This window comes from Schistocerca serialis, chromosome 4 (assembly GCF_023864345.2).
Source record: "Schistocerca serialis cubense isolate TAMUIC-IGC-003099 chromosome 4, iqSchSeri2.2, whole genome shotgun sequence".
NCBI classification, from domain to species: domain Eukaryota; kingdom Metazoa; phylum Arthropoda; class Insecta; order Orthoptera; family Acrididae; genus Schistocerca; species Schistocerca serialis.
The window spans coordinates 628,385,499-628,402,286 of NC_064641.1; the positions used below are offsets into that span (position 1 = coordinate 628,385,499).

Below are 16,788 nucleotides of genomic sequence, written 5' to 3' on the forward strand. Positions count from 1 at the left end.
AATACGTTTATCATCTGGCAACATACATCTGAATTACATATAAATGTGATAGCATGTGGTGCTGACTGCTTGGCCAGTTTTCTCTAAAGGGCTATGGAAGGGACTTCAGCTTTTAAGAACATAATACACTTTTATTACTTCTTATAGTACGGACTTACCTCCTTAATTGCTATACTGGTTATAACTTTTCCACAAGCCGGAATAGTAGCAGTCCTGACTCCCCTAAAAATAGATTTACAGATGAATTACAATGAATTTTCTTGAATATGTTATAATCCACAAAAATTTGGTACTATGATGTAACTGAACATGACATCTAGAAAGAAAAACATTACAAGAAAGGAATCTGCTGACTTTTTTAAGGAGACCAAGCATTTCTTCAAAGAAGAGTTTCAATGTGGCTTGCAGCAAATCATAGTGACACTGTGGCATGGTAAACCAATTGTAAGCAGTTTAAAATGCATGCAAGAATCAAATTTGTCTCATGTTTAATTTTCAACAACAGTCCCTCTCTACCATAAAATAACAACGTGTTACAAGTATTAAAAGTACAATGCACATCTCATTTTTGAACAGTACAGCTCAGTACTACACTGGCAGCTGAACATCTAGCTAATGAAAGGTTAAACAAAGAATGTTGAGTCACACGTTATAGTTTTCTTAATAATTCCTTTAACTTTCTTTTTGTTTAAATATTGAATGCTGACGAAGAAAAATTTGCTTGTTTTCATACCCTACTTCATCATCTCACTCAGAAACATGTTGTCTGTGAGAGCTGCAGGGATGTGGTGGGGACAGGCCAGGGCTGCTAGGTGCAGCCTTGGGAGGCTTTCCTGGAGGGGGGAAGGAGGGGGGAGGGGATAGAAGGAATGCGTAGTGCTGGAGTGGGAGTAGGAAAAGGGATAGGTAGGTGGATTACACAAGCTAATGAAAGGTGAGGCCCAGAGGTTATCAGAAGAAAGGATAGAAGCATATGTTGCAGGCACAGGTCCCGCCCAAACATTCAGAAAAGTTAGTGTTGATAGGAAGACTCCAGATGGCACAAGCTCTGAAGCCGTCACTGAAGTGAAGCACACTGTGTTGGGAAACATTTTCAGTAAATGGGTGGTCAAGCCACCAGTTGGCCACAGTTTGGCAGTGACCACTCATGTGGACAGGCAGGACATTAGATATAATGCCACATAGAAAGCACCACATTGGTTGCAGATTAGTTGGTAGATCACATGTCTGCTCTCACAGGTGGCCCTGTCTTTGATGGGGTAGAACAATGGTCGGCAAACTCATTTGGCAGAAAAGCCAACTATCAACAGCCCAAAGATTTAAATACCTTTAGAGGGACAATTTAAAAAAAAAAAAATTAAGCTATGTGGGTAGTTAGATAATTTTTTACTTAATTAAGGCATTTATTAGCTGGCCTTTGCTAAAAACATCTTCAATATGAATACAGTACATTGGCTCAGGTCAACCCCTTTGAACTGTTGCATCAACTCTCTTCTTATATACTTGTTTCGTCTCTCTCTCCTTTCCTTCATACTGTCTCTATGTCCAAACCATCTCAAAATAGCTTTTTAATAATCAACACTACATCTTCTTTCATTCCACAATGCTCCCTAACATTAACTTAATAAACTGTATTTATAGTTGTAAGTCTTAGTTAAAACTGAGACAGGCTGAACAAAACCTATTATAGTACATAAAAACAGTATTCTATATTGATAGAAATTAAGTCATGACAATGACTGGGCTACCAAAAAGTAAGATGAACAATAATTTTGCATCTCCTTTGGGTAAATCAGGTTCTCAGTAATAAGACAACTTCTCAGTTTACTCTTGAAAACTTTATGCTTGAAAGTGACAGTTCGCATGAGTAAAAGGAAAGAACAGCAAACTCTATCTTTGTTTCAGAGCTCTTGCCTAAAGATAACGACAAATCACCTAAGTATGTAAAAATGGAAATAAGAAATCCAGTCATATCTAGGAAAAATACTATATGTAACTGCACAAGCTTATATTTCTTTGTCATTTAGATCATCTGTTTCACGTACTTCCGACTGAGAATTAATATTAAATTTCTTTCAAACTGTTTGTTAGTTCATTAAAACATAAATTTCTTCTTCTTTCACCAAATTGAACGCTTTTTCCCACACATCATGAGAAACTGTTTCACACATTGCAATGGAATAGATACCCCAACTACTTCATTTTCTGATTAAAACTGTGTGCCCAACCAAGACTCCAACTCAGGACCTTTGCCTTACGTGGGCAAGTGCTCTACCATCTGAGCTACTGAAGCACAACTCACGCCCGGTACTCACAGTCGTGCTTCGGTAGCTCAGATGGTAGAGCACTTGCCCGCGAAAGGCAAAGGTCCCGAGTTCGAGTCTCGGTCGGGCACAAAGTTTTAATCTGCCAGGAAGTTTCATATCAGCGCACACTCCACTGCAGAGTGAAAATCTCATTCTGGAAACATCCCCCAGGCTGTGGCTAAGCCATGTCTCCGCAATATCCTTTCTTTCAGGAGTGCTAGTTCTGCAAGGTTCGCAGAAGAGCTTCTGTAAAGTTTGGAAGGTAGGAGACGAGATACTGGCAGAAGTAAAGCTGTGAGTACCGGACATGAGTCGTGCTTCGGTAGCTCAGATGATAGATCACTTGCCCGTGAAAGGCAAAGGTTCCGAGTTCGAGTCTCGGTCGGGCACACAGTTTTAATCTGCCAGGAAGTTTCATATCAGCGCACACTCTACTGCAGAGTGAAAATCTCATTCTACTTCATTTTCTGTCATTTTTGCCACACTAAAAATCTCACATGCACAATCCGTCCCCCTCCCTCCCCCCACTCCAATCGACTCACACTTTTGTAGATACTGTCACAAGCAGTCATCTACACCCCTGTTTAATGCCACTTTTTCAAAATAGACTCACTCAGCTCAAAAACCAACTGCTGTCTATGGACCACGAAGGTTCATTTGCACTGTCTATTTTGTGGAAGAGCCACACTCAAGGGATCAAAGAGCTGCCTGTGGCTCGCAAGCCACGACTTGCCAACCACTGGGTTCGATGCCTGCGGAAGAACTGGAGTAAGTGGTAGTTGAACGATGTATGAGACAGGTCTTGCAGCTAGGTCTATTGCAGGGATATGAGCCACGCAAAGGACTGGGTGGGTACTGAGTCACAGGAAGAGTGCTCCTTTATGGCTGGAAAATGGGTATGTTGGAGGGAGGTGGTGACTGGAGAGACGCACTCTATCCACATTCCTCCAGAACATCCATAGCTTTTGTCCCATTTCACCTGGTAATCCTCAACCCAATAAGCCACCTTCATTGATGATGAGCTCCACCTCAAGAATGCTACTTCTGTACCATCGATGATACCTCCTCCAATTCCACATCAAGAACTCCCTCCCACACAGCTTAGCCACCTATCGTTGTTGCATCCATAGTGATGAGCAGTCCATCTCCAAACATGCAAAGGGTCTCACAGAGGCCTTCACAGACCAAAATTATCCTCCCTGTCGTGTCCCCAAACAGATCTCCCATGCCTTGTCTCTCCAGTCACCTAACACCTCCCACATAACCACTTTCTGGGTAGAAAGGTGTACTCCGCTCCTGACATAGTAGCATCCAGGACCAGAGCAAGGGAATCACATTCTCTACCAAAGTTTTGATTAACTTGCATTGTGCCCCGAAATAAGGAAAATCATCCTCACCCCTTCCACAGCAGTATTCCACCATCCACCGAATCTATGCAATATCCTTGTCCATGCCTACTTCATCGTTTCTCCCACCACATTGCCTCAAGACCCATATCCCTCAAGATATCTAGATGCAAGACCTGTTGCATACATCCTCACATTACCATCTGCACCAGTCCTGTCACAGGCATCTTCTAATCCATCACAGGCAGAGCCACCTGCAAAAGCACCCAAGTGATCTAACAACTAAGCAGCAGATATGGTGTCGCTTACTTCATGGGCATCAAGACTAACAAGCTGTCTGTCTAGATGAATAACCATCGCCAAACTGTGGCCAAGAGATAGCTGGACTACCCAGTTGCTGAACATGTCCAACATGATACACTTCACTTCAGTAACTGGTTCACACCCTCCACCAACACCAGCTTTTTCTGAAATGCACAGATGGTAACTCTCCCTACAACATACCCCTCATTCATGTATTCCCTTATCTCAACCTTCGGTGGTTCTTGTCCTTCACCTATCTATCCCCTTCCCCTGTTCCCGCTCCAGCACTACGCACGCCTCCTATCCTGCCGATGCACTTACTCGTCTTTCCTCCTCCTCTCCTTCCCCTCATTCTCCTCCCCACTTCATCCCCTTTCCCAAGCACAGCATCCCGAGACTGTACCTAGCAGCCCTATCCTACCTTCCTCACTGCCACAGGCAGCACAGCACCTCCCCCCATCCTTGCCTGTTATCTCCCCCCTCCCCTCCCTGCCCCATGCTGCCTCCTTCCCCCCTAAAACCCAACACAGCAAATTACTGCTCACATCAGACGAAGTCACAGCCAAACCCCAGTGCCCAAGAGACAGTGGCCCTGTGTGTGTGTGGGTTGTACTTGTGTGAATGTGTATATGTTTTCTACTTCAGAAAAAGGACTCTATCTGAAAGCTTAAACAGTTAGATTTTTTTTCCATCATGCCTGTATGTGATTCGGTGTGCCCGTTACGTGGTGAGTAGATCTCGTTATCTGTTTATGAAGTTTTTCCATATTTAAGACTTGAAATAATTAACTCAGTCTTCGTCTTCAGTAAGCTCTGTTAACAAAATTTAAAGCAGAAAGATGAACACACATTTTTAAAATTACCTTGTGGTATCCATCATCAAATATTCAGTAACTGTGATACAGTTCACACATATGCTTTGTGAGATCAGTGGATTACTCTAGAGGCACTTTACATACTGTTTTATTATGCGGGTGCTCATGATGTAGGCAAAATATCAAATCAACAAAGTGGTAGAAAAGGCCTTTCAATCACAATGTCCCCCCCCCATGAACCATGGACCTTGCCGTTGGTGGGGAGGCTTGCGTGCCTCAGCGATACAGATAGCCATACCGTAGGTGCAACCACAACGGAGGGGTATCTGTTGAGAGGCCAGACAAACGTGTGGTTCCTGAAGAGGGGCAGCAGCCTTTTCAGTAGTTGCAAGGGCAACAGTCTGGATGATTGACTGATCTGGCCTTGTAACAATAACCAAAACGGCCTTGCTGTGCTGGTACTGCGAACGGCTGAAAGCAAGGGGAAACTACAGCCGTAATTTTTCCCGAGGGCATGCAGCTTTACTGTATGATTACATGATGATGGCGTCCTCTTGGGTAAAATATTCCGGAGGTAAAATAGTCCCCCATTCGGATCTCCGGGCGGGGACTACTCAAGAGGATGTCGTTATCAGGAGAAAGAAAACTGGCGTTCTACGGATCGGAGCGTGGAATGTCAGATCCCGTAATCGGGCAGGTAGGTTAGAAAATTTAAAAAGGGAAATGGATAGGTTGAAGTTAGATATAGTGGGAATTAGTGAAGTTCGGTGGCAGGAGGAACAAGACTTCTGGTCAGGTGACTACAGGGTTATAAACACAAAATCAAATAGGGGGAATGCAGGAGTAGGTTTAATAATGAATAGGAAAATAGGAATGCGGGTAAGCTACTACAAACAGCATAGTGAACGCATTATTGTGGCCAAGATAGATACGAAGCCCACACGTACTACAGTAGTACAAGTTTATATGCCAACTACTCTGCAGATGACGAAGAAATTGAAGAAATGTATGATGAAATAAAAGAAATTATTCAGATTGTGAAGGGAGACGAAAATTTAATAGTCATGGGTGACTGGAATTCGAGTGTAGGAAAAGGGAGAGAAGGAAACATAGTAGGTGAATATGGATTGGGGGACAGAAATGAAAGAGGAAGCCGCCTGGTAGAATTTTGCACAGAGCACAACATAATCATAACTAACACTTGGTTTAAGAATCATGAAAGAAGGTTGTATACATGGAAGAACCCTGGAGATACTAAAAGGTATCAGATAGATTATATAATGGTAAGACAGAGATTTAGGAACCAGGTTTTAAATTGTAAGACATTTCCAGGGGCAGATGTGGACTCTGACCACAATCTATTGGTTATGAACTGTAGATTAAAACTGAAGAAACTGCAAAAAGGTGGGAATTTAAGGAGATGGGACCTGGATAAACTAAAAGAACCAGAGGTTGTACAGAGATTCAGGGAGAGCATAAGGGAGCAATTAACAGGAATGGGGGAAATACATACAGTAGAAGAAGAATGGGTAGCTTTGAGGGATGAAGTAGTGAAGGCAGCAGAGGATAAAGTAGGTAAAAAGACGAGGGCTAGTAGAAATCCTTGGGTAACAGAAGAAATATTGAATTTAATTGATGAAAGGAGAAAATATAAAAATGCAGTAAGTGAAACAGGCAAAAAGGAATACAAACGTCTCAAAAATGAGATCGACAGGAAGTGCAAAATGGCTAAGCAGGGATGGCTAGAGGACAAATGTAAGGATGTAGAGGCCTATCTCACTAGGGGTAAGATAGATACCGCCTACAGGAAAATTAAAGAGACCTTTGGAGATAAGAGAACGACTTGTATGAATATCAAGAGCTCAGATGGAAACCCAGTTCTAAGCAAAGAAGGGAAAGCAGAAAGGTGGAAGGAGTATATAGAGGGTCTATACAAGGGCGATGTACTTGAGGACAATATTATGGAAATGGAAGAGGATGTAGATGAAGATGAAATGGGAGATACAATACTGCGTGAAGAGTTTGACAGAGCACTGAAAGACCTGAGTCGAAACAAGGCCCCCGGAGTAGACAATATTCCATTGGAACTACTGACGGCCGTGGGAGAGCCAGTCCTGACAAAACTCTACCATCTGGTGAGCAAGATGTATGAAACAGGTGAAATACCCTCAGACTTCAAGAAGAATATAATAATTCCAATCCCAAAGAAAGCAGGTGTTGACAGATGTGAAAATTACCGAACTATCAGCTTAATAAGTCACAGCTGCAAAATACTAACACGAATTCTTTACAGACGAATGGAAAAACTAGTAGAAGCCAACCTCGGGGAAGATCAGTTTGGATTCCGTAGAAACACTGGAACACGTGAGGCAATACTGACCTTACGACTTATCTTAGAAGAAAGATTAAGGAAAGGCAAACCTACGTTTCTAGCATTTGTAGACTTAGAGAAAGCTTTTGACAATGTTGACTGGAATACTCTCTTTCAAATTCTAAAGGTGGCAGGGGTAAAATACAGGGAGCGAAAGGCTATTTACAATTTGTACAGAAACCAGATGGCAGTTATAAGAGTCGAGGGACATGAAAGGGAAGCAGTGGTTGGGAAGGGAGTAAGACAGGGTTGTAGCCTCTCCCCGATGTTGTTCAATCTGTATATTGAGCAAGCAGTAAAGGAAACAAAAGAAAAATTCGGAGTAGGTATTAAAATTCATGGAGAAGAAATAAAAACTTTGAGGTTCGCCGATGACATTGTAATTCTGTCAGAGACAGCAAAGGACTTGGAAGAGCAGTTGAATGGAATGGACAGTTTTTTTTTTTTTTTTTTTTTTTTTTTTTTTTTTTTTTTTTTTTTTTTTTTTTTTTTTTTTTTTTTTTTTGTTTGTGGTTTTAGGGCGCAAAACTTCTATGGTCATTAGCGCCCAGAAGGAATGGACAGTGTCTTGAAAGGAGGATATATGATGAACATCAACAAAAGCAAAACAAGGATACTGGAATGTAGACTAATTAAGTTGGGTGATGCTGAGGGAATTAGATTAGGAAATGAGGCACTTAAAGTAGTAAAGGAGTTTTGCTATTTGGGGAGCAAAATAACTGATGATGGTCGAAGTAGAGAGGATATCAAATGTAGACTGGCAATGGCAAGGAAAGCGTTTCTGAAGAAGAGAAATTTGTTAACATCCAGTATTGATTTAAGTGTCAGGAAGTCATTTCTGAAAGTATTCGTATGGAGTGTAGCCATGTATGGAAGTGAAACATGGACGATAAATAGTTTGGACAAGAAGAGAATAGAAGCTTTCGAAATGTGGTGCTACAGAAGAATGCTGAAGATTAGATGGGTAGATCATGTAACTAATGAGGAAGTATTGAATAGGATTGGGGAGAAGAGAAGTTTGTGGCACAACTTGACCAGAAGAAGGGATCGGTTGGTAGGACATGTTCTGAGGCATCAAGGGATCACCAATTTAGTATTGGAGGGCAGCGTGGAGGGTAAAAATCGTAGAGGGAGACCAAGAGATGAATACACTAAGCAGATTCAGAAGGATGTAGGTTGCAGTAGGTACTGGGAGATGAAAAAGCTTGCACAGGACAGAGTAGCATGGAGAGCTGCATCAAACCAGTCTCAGGACTGAAGACCACAACAACAACAACAACAACAACAACAATCACAATGTACAAGATTTACAAGCCCTACATCACTATCTCACACTATAAAATTGTGGTGGCAATATTTTACAATAAATTAGCAAAACTTTTGTACAGAATTGCAAAGCAATGTCAGTCCACCGACTTACAAATCTTGGTCATTTCCCAGCGTCACAAGGGCTGGCACAACACGTGCAGCCACCAGCTTCTCGCCAATGGCTGGCACAGTTACTGCAAACAGTGCAGCAGCTGCACGTCTTACTGCAGCTCTAGGGTGTACAACTGCCTCCCATAGAGCTCCCAGAACATCATCACGGCAGTGACCCCCATCTCCACCGACACCCACGCATAGCAGATGCACACTCATTTCCAGACATGTTAAGGGAGCTCCACATGTTGGCAGGGCACATACAAACCGCTGCAGCACTTTTGCCAGATCTTCATCCTGAACATTTTTAACAGAATGAGATTGTAGATCATTCAACAGTGATGAGAGAGAACTCAGTTTATCTGAAACTATGAAATTCTAAATGGCATTTGACGATAATTTCTACACAATAGCTAAGAAAGCAGTGAAAACAATATAATACTGCATAGCATTCATTACAAAAGGAGTTTCAGAGTAACTTACCTTCAAAGGAGCTAATACTCCAACAATATAAACAGGTACAATTGCTAATGGTGGATACATATTTCCATTCCTAATATCGGTTAATGATACTTCTATATTCTGTACACGTTCAATGAAGCATGGTTTAACCTAAAATAATACAATTATAAACATTAATTTAAATTAATTCAAATTAACAAATTTTCTTGAAAGTTACAAAAAATAAATGCTGCATGTCTGCAACAATGATTTTTTCAGGTCTCTTTTCATAACAAATGTCAATTTCCACATCAAAATCACTACACAATTGTATTTGTTTTGAGATTACAGTCCTGCTGACATTTTTAACTGACATGTTTGCCACTGATTATCTTATTCATTCCAATTTTCAAAAGTGCAATTTCAACCTTTCATCACATCAGTGCACAATGCATGAATACCAATGATTATATGACAAATGTTGACATAATCTACAGAGGCTCACATCAATTTGAATCACTTTATTAATGTTGGCAACAGTCGTCTTTTAACACTATACCACTTTAATAATGACCAAAGTTTGAAACTGCAGTTGTGGAAATTGTAATAAATAATACAGTCAATGGCAAACATGTCATTTAAAAAAATCATGTTATTCATCACCAACAGAAGAGTCTGCATTATTAATGTATAAGCAGTCTTCATGTCTTCCAAACTCCTGAGACCTAACAAAGAAGAAATATGATTCAAGAAAAGTTGCAGGAGCACACTATAAGGTGAATGGAGAAAGTAGGGGCAAAAACATAGTATGATGAACAACACAGTTAATGGGACTTCTGTACTTGAAAAGCATGACAAAAAAATTAACAGGCAGAGATGTATTCTTTGATTTGTCCTACATTACAGTACATATTTTGTACAGAATGTGACTTAACAGAACCAAATAAAACTACAACAAAATAAAATCTTGACTAAAGCTTTCTATACATCTGTAATTTGATAAAAGAATGTCATTAATGGGACTGTATGTTGGTAAAAGGATGTGATTGAAGTTTACAGAGACTTCAGCCACCTATATGTTGTTTCTATCTAAACAAAAAAATCAGACACTGGAAGTCCAGTATGGAATAACAACAATAATATGGAAAGGATAGTCAGGTCGTAGTGCCCAGAGACAGTGCGCCCCCCCCCCTCCCCCCCCCCCCCCCCCCCCCACACACACACACACACACACACACACACACACACACACACACACACACACACACACACACACACACACAGAGAGAGAGAGAGAGAGAGAGAGAGAGAGAGAGAGAGAGAGAGAGAGAGAGAGAGTGTGTGTGTGTGTGTGTGTGTGTGTGTGTGTGTGTGTGTGTTGACCTGTTTCAAAATTCTTATAAGTATTATTAAGTTCTGGTATCATCATATAGCCACAGCCAATTTTATAGAACATACAATAATTTCACTATCTGTTCAAGCCATATGGTGTGACATATCATCACATCAGGCTTAAAAAAATAATTTCTCTATCAGCAGAATTAATATGCTTCCTGGTAATCTTTACTCCCTTACAAGAGAAACTCTCCATCACACTGCAATCGGATTTAATGGTAAGATGGACCAGTGGGTAGCCCGTCAAAAAACTGAACACAGCTCAAGTATGAAAACAGGAAGAGAAAAAAAAAGCAAAGTAGAAACTGTGAACAGTCCCAGGACAAGAGGTGAAATGAAGAGCAGCCTGAAACAGAAACGGCATTGTAGTTAAGTGGTGACAGTGTTTGGCTGTGAAGCGGGCAAGCCATGTTCAAAACTCTCTTGCGCCATTTACTTTCATTTTATTTTTTCCAGCATTATGAATTGTCCATCTTGTCATTGAAATGTTTGTTCTCTTTCTGTAGTCTTGGCAGTTGTCATACTATACACTGGTTACAGAATATGAGTCATGTGGTAAGATGACGTTACTGTCGCATGTAAATGTGGTGCATATTGAGAGCAGGTGAGATACCACATAGATATCTCACAAAAAAAAACAGGTGTGAACTATGTTACAACAAAGGAATTCAAGAGTCAAAGCTTCCAAAATAGAATGCAATTTCAAAAACACGTTTCGACAGAGCACAGAGAAACCACGTGATTGTGAAACTATTGTGTTGATTTGTTGCGGCTTATGTGGCAAGCTATCATGTTTTCATCATTTCCTTGGGAGTGACCACATTCACATTCATACAAACACTTAAATCTGTGAGATGAGAAGGCTTGCTCTATATTGCAGTTCTTGTTCTTGGATCATTCAGTTTCTATTTTGCTTCTTCCAGTTTCCATGCTTAATGTGTGTTCAGGTTTTGACGGGCTCCCCATCGAGCCCTCTTACCACCAAATCTGACGGGAGTTTCCCTTGTTAGTATCTGTAATCTAATTTGTTAGTGTGAATCCATCCTACAGCAGTATCTGTTTGCCAAATTATTTACGTATTCGGTATTACTTAAAGCCAAATAACAAACCAAAAGGTAGCAGATGCCATTAGAATCTTTTAAAAAAGAATATATTCAAGGCATTCATTTTTTACCTACATCTTCAAACAAATTCATATGAATTTTCTGAAAAATAAAGTATGTTATATACGCATTACACACACCTTCTGTCTTATAATAGAACTGCCAAATCCATTGCATAAATCTCTAAATAACTTCACAAAGCCAACGACAATATCATCCCTCATGGTTTCCATACCTTGGACAATATCTAAAACTTCTGGTATCCTACAAAAAGAGAAAGTACACTGTCACACAAAGTACAATCAAAATTAATAAACAACTACCCATAGCAAATTATATTAAACAATGTCTGATTAATTACAACTCACATTTGTGCAAAGATCCATTCTAGTTCTGGCCATTCTTCATACCATTCTTGGTCAACATATGCATCAAATGCTCCCAAAACCATTGGTATTTCATGCTTGCTATCTAGAAATGTTGTTGGGTTGGTTAAAGCATGCCCTGCCCTAAATGAACGAGACCCTGCAAAAGAAAAAAAAGCGAATCAAAAAAAATAAACAACAGTATTACATTTTTCACACAATGGAAAATCCAGAATGAAATAATGACAACATTATGAAATGGGTAGACTGCTACTCACCACATGGCGGAGACATTGAGCCACAAACAGGTACAAGAAAAAGACTACTAAACATGTTAGCTTTTGGCCAGGAGGGAGAACCAATCTGCATCTGGGTGGTGGTGATGGTAAGGATGAGGCTGGGGTGGGGTGGGGGAGGGGGAGGGAAAAGCATGGCATGGGTGAGGACAGTGAGGTGCTTTGTAGGAGCATACAGAGACAATGTGGAGAAAGGTTGGGGGGGGGTGGGGTGGGGGGGGGGGGTGGAGGAAGTGGAAAAGAAGAGAACTAAAAAGAATGTGGGTGGGTGTGTGGAATAGAAGGCTGTGAAATTCTAGACTGGGGACAGAGAAGGGGATAGGTGGGTGGAAGACTATTATCAACGGTTGAGTCCATGAGGGTTACGGGAATGTAGGATACATTGCACAGAGAGTTCCCTCATGTGCAGTTCAGATAAGCTGGTATTGGTAGGGAGAATCCAGATGGCACAGGCTGTGAAGCAGTCATTAAAATGAAGAACATTGTGTTGGGCAGTGTGCTCAGTAACTGGTGTTGTGTTGGGCAATGTGCTCAGCAACTGGGTGCTGCAGCTATTTCTTGGTCACAGGTTGTCCGTGGCCATTCATCTGGGCAGAGGGCAGACAGCTTGTTGGTTGTCATGCCTAGGCGTGATCTACAAGTTAAGTTGCAACTACTGTGTTTCGTTCTATGTCGGCATGAAAACTAACAAGCTGTCTGTCCGCACGAATGGCCACCGACAAACTGAGACCAAGGAACAGCTGGATCATCCATCTACATCTACATCTACATCTACATCTACATTTATACTCCGCAAGCCACCCAACTGTGTGTGGCGGAGGGCACTTTACCTGCCACTGTCATTACCTCCCTTTTCTGTTCCAGTCGCGTACGGTTCGCGGGAAGAACGACTATCTGAAAGCCTCCGTGCACGCTCGAATATCTCAAATTTTACATTCGTGATCTCCTCGGGAGGTACAAGTTGGGGGAAGCAATATATTTGATACCTCATCCAGAAACGCACCCTCTCGAAACCTGGCGAGCAAGCTACACCGCGATGCAGAGCGCCTCTCTTGCAGAGTCTGCCACTTGAGTTTGCTAAACATCTCTGTAATGCTATCATGATTACCAAATAACCCTGTGACGAAACGCGCCGCTCTTCTTTGGATCTTCTCTATCTCCTCCGTCAACCCGATCTGGTACGGATCACACACTGATGAGCAATACTCAAGTATCGGCCGAACGAGTGTTTTGTAAGCCACCTCCTTTGTTGATGGACTACATTTTCTAAGGACTCTCCCAATGAATCTTAACCTGGTACCCACCTTACCAACAATTAATTTTATATGATCATTCCACTTCAAATCGTTCCGCATGCATACTCCCAGATATTTTACAGAAGTAACTGCTACCAGTGTTTGTTCCGCTATCATATAATCATACAATAAAGGATCCTTCTTTCTATGTATTCGCAATACATTAGATTTGTCTATGTTAAGGGTCAGTTGCCACTCCCTGCACCAAGTGCCTATCCGCTGCAGATCTTCTTGCATTTCACTACAATTTTCTATGCTGCAACTTCTCTGTATACTACAGCATCATCCGCGAAAAGCCGCATGGAACTTCTGACACTGTCTACTAGGTCATTTATATATATTGTGAAAAGCAATGGCCCCATAACACTCTCCTGTGGCACAGCAGAGGTTACTTTAATGTCTGTAGACGTCTCTCCATTGTAACAACATGCTGTGTTCTGTTTGCTAAAAACTCTTCAATCCAGCCACACACCTGGTCTGATATTCCGTAGGCTCTTACTTTGTTTATCAGGCGACAGTGCGGAACTGTATCGAATGCCTTCCGGAAGTCAAGAAAAACAGCATCTACCTGGGAGCCTGTATCTAATATTTTCTGGGTCTCATTAACAAATAAAGCGAGTTCGGTCTCACATGATCGCTGTTTCCGGAATCCATGTTGATTCCTACATAGTAGATTCTGGGTTTCCAAAAACGACATGATACGCGAGCAAAAAACATGTTCTAAAATTCTACAACAGATCGACGTCAGAGATATAGGTCTATAGTTTTGCGCATCAGCTCGACGACCCTTCTTGAAGACTGGAACTACCTGTGCTCTTCTCCAATCATTTGGAACCTTCCGTTCTTCTAGAGACTTGCGGTACACGGCTGTTAGAAGGGGGGCAAGTTCTTTCGCATACTCTGTGTAGAATCGAATTGGTATCCCGTCAGGTCCAGTGGACTTTCCTCTGTTGAGTGATTCCAGTTGCTTTTCTATCCTTGGACACTTATTTCGATGTCAGCCATTTTTTCGTTTGTGCGAGGATTTAGAGAAGGAACTGCAGTGCAGTCTTCCTCTGTGAAACAGCTTTGGAAAAAGGTGTTTAGTATTTCAGCTTTACGCATGTCATCCTCTCCCGGAGTGTCTGGATATGCCGTTTCGAGCCACTTACTGATTTAATGTAAGACCAGAACTTCCTAGGATTTTCTGGCAAGTCGGTACATAGAATTTTACTATCGAATTCACTGAACACTTCACGCATAGCCCTCCTTACGCTAACTTTGACATCGTTTAGCTTCTGTTTGTCTGAGAGGTTTTGGCTGCGTTTACACTTGGAGTGAAGCTCTCTTTGCTTTCGCAGTAGTTTCCTAACTTTGTTGTTGAACCACGGTGGGTTTTTCCCGTCCCTCACAGTTCTACTCGGCACATGCCTGTCTACAACGCATTTTACGATTGCCTTGAACTTTTTCCATAAACACTCAACATTATCAGTGTCGGGACAGGAATTTTCGTTTTGATCTGTTAGGTAGTCTGAAATCTGCCTTCTATTACTCTTGCTAAACAGATAAACCTTCCTCCCTTTTTTATATTCCTATTAACTTCCACATTCAGGGATGCTGCAACGGCCTTATGATCACTGATTCCCTGTCGTGCGCTTACAGAGTCGAAAAGTTCGGGTCTGTTTGTTATCAGTAGGTCCAAGATATTATCCCCACGAGTCGGTTCTCTGTTTAATTGCTCGAGGTAATTTTCAGATAGTGCACTCAGTATAATGTCACTCGATGCTCTGTCCCTACCACCCGTCCTAAACATCTGAGTGTCCCAGTCTGTATCTGGTAAATTGAAATCTCCACCTAAGACTATAACATGCTGAGAAAATGTGAAATGTATTCCAAATTTTCTCTCAGTTGTTGTGCCACTAATACTGCTGAGTTGGGAGGTTGGTAAAATGAAGCAACTATTAACCTAGCTCGGTTGTTGAATGTAACCTCCACCCATAATAATTCACATGAACTATCCACTTCTACTTCACTACAGGATAAACTACTACTAACAGAGACAAACACGCCACCACCGGTTGCATGCAATCTATCCTTTCTAAACACCGTCTGTGCCTTTGTAAAAGTTTCGGCAGAATTTATCACTGGCTTCAGCCAGCTTTCTGTACCTATAACGATTTCAGCTTCGGTGCTTTCTATCAGCGCTTGAAGTTCTGGTACTTTACCAATGCAGCTTCGACAGTTTACAATTACAATACCGATTGCTGCTTGGCCCCCCCATGTCCTGACTTTGCCCCGCACCCTTTGAAGCTGCTGCCCTTTCTGTACTTGCCCAAGGGGCCATTTAACCTAAAAAGCTGCCCAGTCCACGCCACACAACCCCTGCTACCCGTGTAGCCGCTTGCTGTGTGTAGTGGACTCCTGACCTATCCAGCGGAACCCGAAACCACACCACCCTATGGCGCAAGTCGAGGAATCTGCAGCCCACACGGTCGCAGAACCGTCTCAGCCTCTGATTCAGACCCTCCACTCGGCTCTGTATCAAAGGTCCGCAGTCAGTCCTGTCGACGATGCTGCAGATGGTGAGCTCTGCTTTCATCCCACTAGCGAGACTGGCAGTCTTCACCAAATCAGATAGCCGCTGGAAGCCAGAGAGGATTTCCTCCGAGCCATAGCGACACACATCATTGGTGCCGACATGAGCGACCACCTGCGCACACGGAGTGGTTTTCTTCCCCTCTCTTGCTGCCATATCCCTAAGGGGCCCCATTACGCACCTGACGTTGGAGCTCCCAACTACCAGTAAACCCACCCTCTGCGACCGCCCGGATCTTGCAGACCGAGGGGCAACCTCTGGAACAGAACAAGCAGCCATGTCCGGCCGAAGATCAGTATCAGCCTGAGACAGAGCCTGAAACCGGTTCGTCAGACAAACTGGAGAGGCCTTCCGTTCAGCCCTCCGGAATGTCTTTCGCCCCCTGCCACACCTTGAGACAACCTCCGACTCTACCACAGATGAGGGATCAGCCTCAATGTGGGCAGTATCCCGGGCAGTCGTAGTCCGATCGGGGGATGCGTGGGATGAGGTGGCCATCCCCGACAAACCCCCATCCAGACCCCCACAGTGATGTCCATTGGCAACAGCCTCAAGCTGTGTGACCGAAGCCAACACTGCCTGAAGCTGGGAGCGAAGGGATGCCAACTCAGCCTGCATCCGAACACAGCAGTTGCAGTCCCTATCCATGCTAAAAACTGTTGTTCAAAGAACGTCTGAACTAATCTACAGAGAGCACAAACAATTTGACACAAAATTTAAACGGTTATTAAAATACAAGATTGCCTAGTAAATGCAGTA

General features: G+C 42.4%; 1 protein-coding gene across 1 annotated transcript in view; it reads right to left on the reverse strand.

The window, feature by feature from the left end:
* Positions 1–16,788, reverse strand: part of LOC126475452 (RAB11-binding protein RELCH homolog) — a 120,633-nt gene that overhangs the window by 47,944 nt on the left and 55,901 nt on the right. The window contains exons 12-16 of the mRNA XM_050103326.1: positions 11,867–12,023; positions 11,639–11,762; positions 9,043–9,171; positions 8,561–8,856; positions 159–222 (exon numbers count right to left, since the gene is read on the reverse strand). Of these exons, the coding sequence (XP_049959283.1) occupies positions 159–222; positions 8,561–8,856; positions 9,043–9,171; positions 11,639–11,762; positions 11,867–12,023 (770 nt within the window). The remainder of the gene's footprint in view (positions 1–158; positions 223–8,560; positions 8,857–9,042; positions 9,172–11,638; positions 11,763–11,866; positions 12,024–16,788) is intronic.